The sequence below is a fragment of the Chaetodon auriga genome, chromosome 3 (assembly GCF_051107435.1).
Source record: "Chaetodon auriga isolate fChaAug3 chromosome 3, fChaAug3.hap1, whole genome shotgun sequence".
Classification (NCBI taxonomy): Eukaryota; Metazoa; Chordata; class Actinopteri; order Chaetodontiformes; family Chaetodontidae; genus Chaetodon; species Chaetodon auriga.
The window spans coordinates 16,180,060-16,193,639 of NC_135076.1; the positions used below are offsets into that span (position 1 = coordinate 16,180,060).

A 13,580-nucleotide genomic window follows, 5' to 3' on the forward strand; every position below is an offset into this window, starting at 1 on the left:
GTAACCGATTTATGGACTGGCTTTTCTAAAGGGGACCTATCGTGAATCAGTTCTTCTGTGTCGACGTGCAGGCTGTGTAGCAAATGAGGCTCATGGAAAGGTGCAATGAAGCTGGCATGCCTAGTAATATAACTAATTGTATGACAATACAGTATTGATTCAGGAATTTATACCCAGCTGTCAAACGCATGTTGAAAGAATAGGTAGTGAACGTCCTCTTCAACGAAGTCGCACACTCATACAAGCTTAAATGTGTTTATTTACATATTTATATGAATATACAGACCAGTATTCTACATAAATACATAAGTGAAAAGTAGTTTCACCAACAGCAATCATCTAAGGCACACAACTCTACTAAAAAACGAAAATGAACAAATGACATTGACAGACCATGGCGAGATGAACCTGCAGGGGGGCCTCAGGGGGAAAGAAATAGCTGCGAGGACCCTACTGTGATTCAGGTTTTGAGGCCACTGGAGTTCAGGGGCCAAATGGTAATCCAGCACTGTACTTGACTATGCATCATGTTAAGAGAGTACTTTTGCTGTAAGCTTTCTAGTATTAAAATAACAGAAAAATCTCTGTCTAAAAGAAGAGACAATTTAGTGACATACTGCTTCAGAATCATGGTAGCTCAGCAGTGGGAATATTGAACAGCATGAAGAAACACTGTAACATGTAATAAGGCTCTGCAGCACCATGGGGCAGACGTCACAGTAAAAACAGGATTGTCACTGATATGCCTCCAGCCACAAGTCATGTGCCATTAGCTGTCTCTTTCAGATGACCCTCCATCCGCAGGAGGTCCAGCAGACGAGGAATTGGTTTTCAGAGGGATGCTTTCTTCTATACATCCGCTGTCACCTTAAGAAAAAAACAACAATGAAAACATTGTTACCTACTGTGCAATTGAGTTTAATGAAAATAATGATGACACATCTTGGCAGCAGTGGGATTGAGGTATTTCTCTGCTTCCTTTATACTGCATGTACAAAATGTTGAAATAAGGCACAATTTCTTACTGTAAACCTGTCGTATGTAGAATCATTCTGAAGGTCATTCAAGGTGTTTCAATGTACTTTTTATCTCATCCTTTTTCTTTCACACTTCCTCAACTTCAGTGAGTTAATCCTTGAATTCTTGAATCTTGAGTAAAATTTCTGTATTTTATTTAATCATACATTGCCACTTAAAGGCAGTAGTAGTAAGAATAAATCATTTCCTACATTGCTGAAAAAAGTCACTGTTTTACCAAAATGCTAAATATTTTGTGGCCACACAGCATTCTGGTACATTGAGGCTACACTGGTGTCTTCTGCTTCTTCTATTAAAGGTTTTTTTGTGTGTGTGTGTGTGTGACTGCTGATCATCACTGCATGCGATCTGATCCAAAGAGAGGCCAACGATGAGTGATTGTGTGAACATCTTTGTCTTTCACTGTGATAGACTGCAACCTGTATCCACGCCTTTTGACCATGCAGTATTAGGCTCAAGCCCGCCGAGAACCCTGAACAGGACTAAGCTGATGTAAGGAATTGATGAGGAAAACAAAAGACAAGACAAGCAGAGTTGAAAGAAAATATCCTGTGGGAATGGAAATGCTAGTATAGCTCAATCAAATTGAACTTTGGATTGATGTTGGTACCTCTTTTCCTGCTGGTTGAAGTGTTGTTGGCCTGGCCTCTCCCTCCTCTTCCCTGAGGCCAGAACAAACATTGAAATGGCCAGAAAAGCGGGTTCCGTCTATCCCTGGTATTATCTGAAAGGCAATAATAAGCGTTTAACAATTTGGCAGCTTATCTAAGGGCCCTCTTGTTTCATGAATGCTCCTTTTGTTCATGGGCCTTTGCAGCCATGCTTGGGAAGAAAAATGTGTGGTCTTGTGAATGTAATGAATTGACCTATATAATGGAGCACACACACTAACACAAATCTTTAGAGTGTTTGCCAAATCTCCATCTACCATGATATCATTAAATACCTACTATATTCCTTCAGTTAACTGCATGGATGTTACGTTTCTTTAAATTTACAGTGAACTTGTTTCATTTCCTGGCATCATTATTTTCCTACCAGTATAATTATGTTGATGAGTTTGTGTGGTATCTGCATGGCTTATCTTTTTAAGTGTTTTGAAACTCGCAAAATCTGGATAGCTCTGTGGTTCTAATATTGTATGCATCATCGAATCTGCACGGTGCCCTGATCAAACACACCGGAGTTCAAACTTCATGTTGACAAGCATCTGCCTTGCTGACGTGTGTTGAGCAAACTTCCACTGCACCAAAGTCAGTGCACGAAGCAAATAAGGTTTGCTGTGGATGAAAACGTGCTAAAGCACCTAAAGGCGATAGAGAGTGGATGTTATTACACCTGCTGTTTGAGATGAGTGTATAACTTTGCAGGCGTTTTTCTTGATGCTGAGCATTTTGGCCTCTGTCTTCGGGATGAAACAGCCGACCCACATGGTCCCTGGTGAATGTCTGTGGAACACTGAGCGCATCAGATGCTCCAGGAGCTGCGCACACTGATGCGTCTCGGCGCTCTCCTGTCCGGTGCGTACTAATCCAATCAAAGCTGGTCGGGCGATTCTAGCGTGTCTTGTGCGTGCCTTTACGTCCTTCAAGATCTCTTTTAAGCACAGTTGGTTGGAATTATCGCTGAGAAATGTCTGCCTGAAGATGAATATGATGACAGGAGAGTCTATGGTTCGCTTTTGGCTGTAAATGTTTGCCCTCCTCGTCGCTGTTCGCTGACCGTTGCCACTGCGCGCTGGCCGCTTTTCCTTCTCCCCGTTCTCTCCCTCCGGACACTCTCTCAAATCCACACCCTTGGGCCTAGCTGTCAGAGGTATTTCACTGTTGTTCACAGTCTCTGTCTTGACGCAAACGTCGTTTGCACTTGCAGTTTGGTCGATGTTGTTCGCCAGGCTGCCAGGAAACATTTCACGGATGAACTCTTGCAATATTCCGGCGTCATCCCCGTCCACCTCTTTACTTTTACATGGATCACTCACCAAATAAATCCTCTCTTTACCTCCGATCAGAGCTATAATCTTCTGAAATTCCCTCTCCTCCTCGGGCAATCTGTCCTCCACGGGGCCCGAGTCTGCCATCCTTGCGCAATTACGGCTGCGCGGTGCCGTTTTATTTACAAGAAGCCGTCAGGTCATTCACTACCACCCTTCCTGACCGGCGAAGTGCAGAGAAACTTCCTCTTGGTCATCAGGCATAGCACTAGACAGGGTGGGGATAAAGACGCGGGGTCTATTTGTATTGGCTGGTCTCTTTACTGGGCGGGGCAACCCGGCATACGTCACGGACAGGTCACAAGATAATGAAGTTAAACTTTAATGGATAACGAGACACAAAACAATGATAATAAACAACATCATAAAGCAACAGTGACATGGACTTTATGTAAATGTTGTCCTTATTTACACACTTGAGGTACTTGTACTTTACTTAAGTATTTCCATTTTATGCAGTTTTATATTTCTAGTCTACTACAACTCAGAGGCAAATATTGTACTTTTTTTGTTACATACATTACTTAGATTACAGTTTTTCCATACCGTTCCTGTCAACTAAAAACCACGTATCTGATTTTGAATGTGAGATTCTCTGATAAACTGAAGAATGAAGTTTCCTTTGTTGGCTTTTTAGAGGTATGTGGTTCTCACAGAACAGTGAAGCTACAAACATATATGATCTTATGGAATATGATGCATTGCTTTAGATCAAACTACCCAACAGAATATAAAGTAATTAAAATCTTGAATATTTACAACAGTAAAATGGAACATAAACATAAATGCAGCACTAATATTAATCCAGAAACAATCACATCAACAACTAAAAAAAACCTGACCGAAACCATTTTACCGCACAGTTAGTACTTTTACTTTTGACACATTTTGCTGATAGTTCGTACACACTTTCCTAAGATTCTGAATGCAGGACTTTTACCTGCAGTGGAGTATGTCCACAGTGTGGTATTAGTACTTAAGTGAAGGATCTGAACACTCCCACCTCTGGGCTGGACTGTGGGTGATGAAATCAGGGTGCAGAGGTCTCTTTTTTTATTCCCACTATTCTCATTGAAAAGAGTCCTGCCTTCTCTCCGGTGTTGTAGATTGCTGCCTTCTCAGAGAAAACAGAGAAGCAAAGAGAGGACAGTCATAAGCACCAACCTCAACACAAGAGCTACGCACGTCCAACCTGCCTTTTCTACATAATTGCCAAAAAAGCCTCAGCGACACTTGACTTCTTTGTAAGATCAAAAATGCCTTTCACCCTTAAACCCCCAACCACTACATCAGCAGTCTGTTGAGTTCTTGAGACTCTAATCCTTTAATCCATCCACGCCTGTTCTTTAATTAAAAGGTGCTGTCAGTCTGAAATGCCCCTGAGTTCATGAAATGAAATACAAATGAAAGAACTTCAGCTACTGAGTCTGTGTGGGCTTGCCTCATTGTTTGCCGATGAATAAATGATAAACCATAAAATCTGACCAAAGCTAATACAGAAGTTCCGGCCTTTGACCTTTAGACTGCCTGAACATTGATTAGTCGGCTGATGTGTTTGTTGTTTGCCATTTTTTCAAACAGAATCTCCGTGCACTTGCGTTGTTATTGACTGACAGAGATAACCTTTCACCATTAATGATTTTAATTTTGTCATTGATCTTATCTATCATCCCTCCCAACTACACAAGGGAAGGCTGTAGCGGCCCTCACTGAAATCATGACAATAAAGTTAATGTGTGATCTCTATTTTTAACACTTTAAAGCACATGAAACACATGCCTTTAAAGTTATTTAGGTGTGTTGGTTAACCCACTGACCTCTTTGTGCAGGGAAAGGAGGAGCTGAGGGTTGAGAAGCTCACTTGGGCCAGTGAGAGAGACACGGAGACCTAAACGCACTGCCAAAAAAGTAAAGTTCTCATTAAAATGGCATTACAGTGACTATATAAAAGCAAGCCTCTGAGGCATTTCCATCTTTGATCAGAAGCATCAACGGAAATACTGTGCATGTGCAATTATTGTTGCAAAAAAAATCCACAAACTGGTTTCGGGAGCTTTTCTTTAAGAGTCAATCATTAAAGTCAAATAAAAGAAACACACAAGGGCTGACTGGTTTTATAGTGGAGAGTTTTAGTGTCCTGTGAAGGCCTGACTCAAGGATGTGGCCGATTGTGGAAAACCTCCTGACGACTCACTGTTCACTATGTCTGTCTTGTCCCTCCCTCATGGCCACAGTTGCTATTTAAGTTTCTGTACCTGTTCAACATTTCTCTGATCTTTTTTTTTTTTAAACATTACTCATCCCACAACTTTTTTTAAAAAACTTTCTAGTAAAGGCAGTGTAGAGATGGGTCTGTTAATGGGAGACATTCTAAACACTGTTCAGGCTGTCACACCCACACAGGCAATATGACCAGATGGGAAAGAGCTGAAATTCTGTCTTTTGCTGCCATCCTGTGGTTGAAAACTATGTCAGGATGTGCTATCTGTCACTACCATCAATGGTTTCTCAGCAGTGTGCTATAGTGCAGTGTTTAACCTGTAGAGTGAAGGGGAACAAAGCTTTTGATTCAGTGTGTTGTTGCTCTTTAAAGATAATGAAGACCAGCTCAAAATCATAAAACACTGTCAGTATATACCAGTGTAGCTATCAGCTTTCAGAAACACATATCTTTGTTTTTATTTAACTGTGATTTTGGTTTTCATAAACATCTAGTTTATAAGCAACGAGTAGAAATAAGTGCAGCTGTCAAGTTTGGTTGTGGAGCTATTTAATCACTGCTGGATTCTCAGACGACTGAAAGGTTTAAATTAACTAAAGGATGTAGACAAATACTAGAGCAGAATTAGCTTTTCAAATGCTAAAGCTACAGCTGAGGATTTTGCTTAACAGCACTTGTCTACTCTGCAGCAGTTGACAGATAACATTTTTTGATTTCATCCTGCTGTTTCGAGCTGAGAAAGGAGGTGTGGTAAAATAGCACCACCTGTGGTTTTCTTGTCAGACACCAGCTCTCTGAGAGAAGAAAGATGCGAGGCAGTCAGGATCTTTGGAGGCAAAGCAGAGTCTTTAGCGTCAGCAGAGGAAGAGCTTCTTCTTCCTCTTCTTCGTCTGACACTGTTTTCTGTCATGTTGGTGTCATGTTGAATCTGCAGCGACATTGGCAAGACTGTGGATACAACACCAAATAGATAGGACATTGGTTTTAATACAGGTAAAACTTAAAATGTGTAATGTTTGTCTTGATGGAATATGCCAATATTAACTTGGCCTTGTTTCCTCTCCAGACACAGAAACACTGATAACCTGTAGTGAAGGAATGCTGCGGGAGTGGTAGATCCTCCACTGAGCTGGGGGTGGATCCTCTCCATCGCCCGGACTCTGTCCAGCAATCTGAGACATTTGGTTTGACAAGTTCAGTATTCACTTTTCATTTTTGCAAGTTTTTTTGTTCAGATTTGAATTTCCAACAAGAGCTTTCTTCAAAGAAAGATGTTAACTTGTTCCAAAGCTGCATTTGACCATACATAGATAGATGGTTGGTGTTAACTGCCACTATGTTCTCCTTGCAAAGTATCATTTGTGTTGTTTGACTCTACTCATTGAGACACTCAAACATTGTAAACAACAATGCAAATTAGATTTATATAATAAATATTCTGACAAGATCAATAACTGCATTGGTGTTATAATATCACAGAAAGCCAGTGTGCGGCTCATACAGCACCTTCAAACAACAAAGGTTTCTACTTGTTACAGATCATTTTTGAAATTTAAAAGCGTAAATTTCTCACCAACAAATATGGTTCCAAGAAGCCGTAAGAAAAGCAAGTGACCACAACCAGCTATGGTCCACCGTTTTAACAAAACAAAACAAGCTGTCCTCTTTGTCATGGTGAGTAGAAGGGCACATGCAGCTCTGGAGAAGGTGTTTCTGGGAAGAAACATTATAATGCCCCAGTTTTAAACAATACACCATAGACCAGAGGAGGGATAGTGGGTATTACATTTCAGTTAGGTTTTGTCTCTTCACAAAGGCTGTGACATCCAGGAGTGTTGGTCCCATGAGTGGAAAATACTAAGATGTTATACAATTTATCTGGAATACTTACAGAGTAAGTACAGAGTGAAAACACGCGACACACATTGGCAATACTGAAAAACTGTTTTTAACCTTCCTCCTAAAATCAGAGAGGAAAAATAAAAATCTGCATATTCAGTAAAGCAATAACACCAGCTCAGACTCAGGCCACTGATATTTACTCACATGCAGATTACACAAGTCCCGGTTAAGGAGGCAAAGCTTCACAAATCACACATGCAGGTTAAAACACTGACCTTATGCAGTACATCTATCAAGTATCAAATACTTTAAAACGTATTCGTTTATTCCCTTGAGTCCCAAATGTAAAGCATTTAATCAGATATTTCAAGTGTAATAATCAGGTGTCTGGTGCAGCTGCTTGTAGTGGGAGTGAAGTTAATGATACCACGGTTGTGTTCACTGATACGGCTGAAGAATGTGTCGCTGTGTCCAACTGAGGCAAGCTTTGCAACACCACACAGTCTGCACTGAGCAGTGTGACTATATGCAAAGTTTAATAACACTATATGTTTTTTATGTGTTTGTTCCTTTTTTTTTTTTAAAGTGACAGCTTTATTGATTTCCATAAACTAGTCTCAACAACACAGAAACAAACATGTTCTCATCCAGTATGGAAAATATCACAATGCCGATAGATCATTATTTATTCATTAAACATTTAACTTATGGCCCTTATGGCATGATGTAAATGCATGCACACACACACACACACACACACACACACACACACACACACACACACACGTCTGAATAGCATTCATTTACCTTTTCTCATAACTCTAATTACTAACATTACACTATGTTACAGTTTCTTCCATTAATTTTTTATATTTTAATAATCCTACCAATCACAGCAGAATAGAGAGTCACCACACAAACGTGATACAGAGCTTCCATAGTTTATTCCTTACATACAGTACTTGTTATACCTCAGCAGGCTCCAGCCTTTTGTTATTATTGACATTCAATAAAGCTCTGCAGTTACACCCAGCAATGATATTGTACATTAGACACAGTAAGATTTCACTTTATAAAAAGTTAAATAAATAAATAAAATAAAATGTTGCCGTTACCAAACAAAGTTTTATAGTAAATAGCTGCACAAAGTTCTAGACAATTAATTTTTCAGCAGTGACAGCATGTGCAGCCTTTTGCCCACTAGGTGGCAGCATCTTCCTACTGAGAGAGATTTTTTTACTTGTCCCCTCAGAGTCAAACCTTGCCAAGTCCCTGGTGCTGCCACCCAAGAAGCATCATGTACTGTGTGTTATTAAATACATCAGTGATACCACAGCGTGCTGTGTGACTCAATGAATGCCAGACAGAAAACACAAATATTCACTCACTATCAGCATGTCAAAACAAAACAAGTTCCTTTGGGAGAGGGAATGAGGAATATGATGAATACGAGTGTCTGGGCCAAATCATCTTGTTTGTGGTGTCATTACTACAGGATGACACATCACGCACAGGGAGCGTGTGTGTGGACACCCCAGCGCCATCTGCTAAGGCTTTGGAACATGGTTGAGCTGGTTAAGCTGTTGATTTGCACACTGATTGTCAGAAATGGTTCAAACCGCACAGAGGTCACTGAAATTCCCTTCAAAGGATGTTTCTCAGTTTAACGGTCTACCTCGAGTGTCAGACCCACGTCAGCAGGCTGACACAGTGAATGCTGCGGCTGCTTGGGGAAACTTCAGGCACGCAAATGGCTGGAAAATGAATGACAGCGGTAGATTTGCACTTGTACATTTGCTGGCAGCGCTCCTCTAAATTCTCGGACCTTTGACAAGATCATCTTACATTAGGCACACTGAGTCCAGTGTGTTTGTGTTGTGGTCACCTCAGGGTTCAGAAGGGCCCTTTGCTGCTAGGAGCTAATGTGGAGGATGACTTGGGTATGTTCAACACACACAAACACACTGTGGACACACCCTAGTGATGGAAAGTACACACTTAAGTACTTCCATCACTTCCATTGGGGCGCTGTGTCAAACACAGATAAAATGAAAAAAATAAAACAATAAGATAAAATAAAAAAGAATAGAATAAAACAGGATGTGATCATTTGTTAATCCTTAGTAACACATACTCAGTTGAAAACAGCGTAAAGACAATATATTTAATGTTTGACCTCATCAGTTTCATTGATTTTTGGAAATATCTGCTTATTCTGGATTTGATGCAGCAACATGTTTCAAACAAACGGGACAGCAGCAACTAAGACTGAGAAAGACGTGGAATGCTCCAAAAACACCTGTTTGGAACATTCCACAGGTAAACAGGTTCATTGGTAACAGGTGATGGTATCATGATTGGATTTGAAAGGGGCATCCTGGAAAGGCTCAGTCGTTCACAAGCAAGGATGGAGCGAGGTTCACCACTTTGTGAACACATGACTGTATAAAGGATGTTACAGTGTCCCAACTTCTTTTTGGAACTGCCCACATAAATCGATGTATACGCTGTTTTATCCTCAGTGAATACAAACCCTTCAGTCCACTTCACATTAAAATGCCCTTTAGGTTCTAAACACGGCTAAACATTCATTGTGCAGACAGAGTTTTCCTCATCGTTGTGAATATGTGTTGCCAGTGTTGCAGTGCCTTGGCTACAAGAGGTTGCCATTGAACTCTGATGATTTCCATATTTTATCTTAGAAAGAAATGTAAATATCAGTCAAAGGATCACAGGCTCCTCTGTGGGTTCACAAAACTCTTCTGCACTCGGGCTTCTGAAACACATTTAAAACTCATTAGATTACCTCACAAATTCATAGATGTGAAGTTGAAAAGTTTCTTAGTTTTTAGTTTAAACACAACTCTTTACTGCGATATTGGCATCGACATTCATCCGTCTTCAAGTTTCTCTGAGCAAGTTTGTTTTTCTGTCATCTGCATCCAACCCATCTCCCGTTTGCATTTGATCCCAGATCCCATGCTCCTGTGATTGCATATTAACTGTTCACAAAGTGCCACTCTATATAGATCTTTTACAAATAAAGATTACTGTATATTTAAAATGATGAATCAGTAAGCATTGCTGATCATCCTTATGTTTTTTTAATGCAGTCCAAAATATGACTAAAGCATGAAAATGTGTGTTTTTGGACTCTCATGAATTCATTCAATCTGTATTTGTGGTAATGAAAACATTGGTTGCTTGAGGCACTTAACAGAGCAGCATACAGATACACACACGCGCACTCATTACATTTGGAAAGTGCTGTTGTTCTGTTTAGACACACACAGAGTCAGAGGTCACTGGGTTACAAGTTAACTCATAGGTGCAGAGAATCACAGCCCTCTGGAGCACTGTTAACCAAACAGGAAAAAAAGAGAAAACACAGTGCAAGTATCCTCCAGGAGTCCTGCTACTCCTCTGTCCACCCTTTCTTCGGAGCTGAGACATTTACAAAACCAAACAAACTCCACTGTAGGCAACTTTTCCAGCTCAGTGGGTTTGAACACAGAGGACTTGTCCACAGAGAGACACAAGGGGTGGGGGTACAGCACAGATGGTAACACCTTGAATACGTCAGGCTAAACCCACAGCGCAGGACAGGTCAGAGGTCACCGGAGTCGACAAGCTCCGCAGACCTGAGTGGCTGCTTCAGAACTGCAGACACAAAAAGCTCTTGATAAATTCTTCTTCAGAAGAAGAAAGAACTCGCCACAAGTGTTAGACGATAACTGCACTTAACAGACTTGCTACAACCCTGAATCCAAAAAAGCTGAGACGCTGTGTAAAAAAGAAATAAAGAAAGAATGGTTTTACAGTTTTAAGAGTTCCTGAGTCCATGTAGTAACATCCGTTATACAATCACATGTTAAGAAAGGGGTGAACCTCGCCCCATCCTCCCTGCTTGTGAATGACTGAGCCTTTCCAGGATGCCCCTTTCATACCCAGTCATGATACTATCACCTGTTACCAATGAACCTGTTTACCTGTGGAATGTTCCAAACAGGTGTTTTTGGATCATTCCACATCTTTCTCAGTCTTTAGCTGCTCCTGGCTCAACTTGTCTGAAACTTGTTGCTGCATCAAATTCAGAATAAGCAGATATTTACAAAAATCAATGAAACTGATGAGGTAAAAAAATCAAATATATTGTTTTTGTACTGTTTTCTATTGAGTACATGTCACAAAGGATTGCAAATTATTACATTCTGTTTTGTCTATGTTTTACACAGCGACCCAACTCAGGGTTGCAGTTCTAACTTATGATTAATCAAGCAGACTTGTGACTTCTCTGCATCTAATGTTTGCTAAAATTGTTTCAAAAGCGTCATCTGACAAAATTATTGAAACAGTGACAAATGAAATAATCTATCAGAATCCATTCCAAACTACATAGTTTCATATCTATAATAGCTTATGAGAATCCTGAGGACATAGATTCAGGTTTAAGGGAATGGCACATCAAAACCATGATTTTCATGTTACAATTTGGCAACTTTTCATTTGTTAAAAGTAAAATTTTATCAGCTGTATGCCTGAGAAACATTCTTCATGTTTCCTCCAGACCCTAGTAAAAGAAGTAAAAGTCCTCTCCAGGCATCACTCACTGTGATTTCAGAGAACAAAACCCAACCGACTCTGCCTTTTAATTTTGCAGTGAAGCGCCACTGTGCGGTTATAGAATATGTCTACGTGAAGACAATGAGGACAACTTGCCTTTGAGGAAATGGCCTCGTTTGAAAATGAATGTATATTTTATTTTGTCATCTTAAAAAAGCAGAAAACGTGAGAGGACCTTCAGCTGTGTTTTATAATGCAAATCTCTTGGACAAAAAGACCAGGTTTTGAAATGCAGGCCTTGGCCACATTAATTGAATTATCTCTTCTGAAATGCAGGCATGGAGCCACAGAAAGAATGGCATTAGTGAGAAATAAGAAAAGGCAGTGGCCATGGCCAACCTTCCTTTCAGCAACGAAATATGTGGATAGTCACACTGTGCTTTCAGAGGTGCTCGGCGGAGAAATTATGTTGTGAAATGCAAAGAAATTAATGTACTGATGGTACCACTTTTGATGAAAATGGCTCTGATTGCACAAGTTTTCAGTTGCCTGGCTTCTAGTCCCCCCACGCCCCAAAGAGAGCGAAAAGGAAGTAGAGAATACATGTAGCAACACTGCTAATTTACCAATTACTACCAGTAATTGCTGCCTCCTGAGGAGAGGTTAAGGAGACGAGTCAGTGCCTCCCTGGGTGCTGCTGACTGGCTCTCTGCCAAAATGTCATCCATCCTACAGCCTAATCGAGTTATCATATCAACAAATCTCCCATCAGGGGCCCCACGGTTGACAATCCAAAAAAGACACCCAGAGGGGGACAACAAATTTCTAGCAGCAGGACACTAGAGACAGGAGTCGGCCTGCCAGGCAGCCATGAAAGCTACCTGCAGCTCGTGGTCAAGCTCCCCTCTGGGATGACACTCAAAGTGGACCCTACAACTCCAGCCCTGCAGCCCTGGACATTCCCTGGAAGTGAGCATGAGAAGTGGGGGACGTAGACGGCACATTATTTAACACTGCGCACAATAGTCCAGAGGGAACACAATGTGGCATCTCGCAGAGTTTGGAGGGGAGACTGCGGACCCCCTGGGGTGGTTTGAGGGGACAGGGGGTCAGGGTTTAAGAGGCACGCTGGCCTCGCTAAGGGAGAGGGTTAATATACTGTTAATCTGAGGTCAGAGATGCCTCCTCACACTCATACATCACCACTGACAGCACCAATCAGTGATGACTACGGGTATGAATCCTCCGTCATAAACTGCTCATTGATGCTATAGCTAAATGACTCACAGGAATGTAATCATGAAGTCATAAAGATTTAATCTGATCCCAATTTAAAGGGAGACAGGGCTTTGCTGTGGTGTCATGAAAACCACTTTCACAGAGCTAATTAATACTATGTGATCACAAATGACAGCAAATGAGCGTGAACGTCAAAAAAAAGAGGCAGATTACATTTTAAGGAGATCTAATTTCATACACCACAGTCAGTCAGCAGGCCTGTCCAATAAGCAGAGCTGTATGTTTGTTATTGAAGTGCTGACAGTGCATGGAGGCATGAGAGCAGGCATTCCCAGGATGCACAGGGGTGTCAAGATAAAGGCGATAGGGGCGGGATCTGGCTCAGCATAGATGCAAATGTTTGACATGCTCTTCCACCGTCCCGTTGTCTCCAAAAGTGCACTTACTTACATATCCACACATGCACAGCCGCAGTCACCTGTACACACACGCACGTACAGACGCTGCCTTATGACTCACTCCCGCATCAACAATGCTGATAGCTGAGATGCCATCAAAAGGTTTTTGTTTTGAGTGTGCGATAAGATTTTTATCCTGATGAAGTGCTGAGAGGTGGCCTTGTAGAATGCAGAGAGGAGCCTCTGACCTGCCTTGCTCGTTCTCCCCTCTCGTGGGTCCGTTAAT

General features: G+C 41.2%; 1 protein-coding gene and 1 long non-coding RNA gene across 2 annotated transcripts; both read right to left on the reverse strand.

Moving 5' to 3' along the window:
• Nucleotides 1-241: 241 nt before the first annotated feature.
• LOC143318235 (uncharacterized protein C2orf72 homolog) lies at nt 242-3,227 on the reverse strand. The gene is made up of 3 exons (XM_076726328.1): nt 2,377-3,227; nt 1,649-1,762; nt 242-867 (listed from the first exon to the last, which is right to left on the reverse strand). Exons 1-3 carry the CDS (start codon nt 3,116-3,118, stop codon nt 770-772), a joined length of 954 nt encoding a protein of 317 aa, XP_076582443.1. The 5' UTR covers nt 3,119-3,227; the 3' UTR covers nt 242-769.
• Nucleotides 3,228-4,020: 793 nt separating this feature from the next.
• On the reverse strand, nt 4,021-6,140 carry LOC143315890 (uncharacterized). The gene is made up of 3 exons (XR_013076197.1): nt 6,018-6,140; nt 4,849-4,928; nt 4,021-4,145 (listed from the first exon to the last, which is right to left on the reverse strand). It is a non-coding gene; the product is annotated as an uncharacterized LOC143315890 (long non-coding RNA).
• Between the last annotated feature and the right edge of the window lie 7,440 nt (nt 6,141-13,580).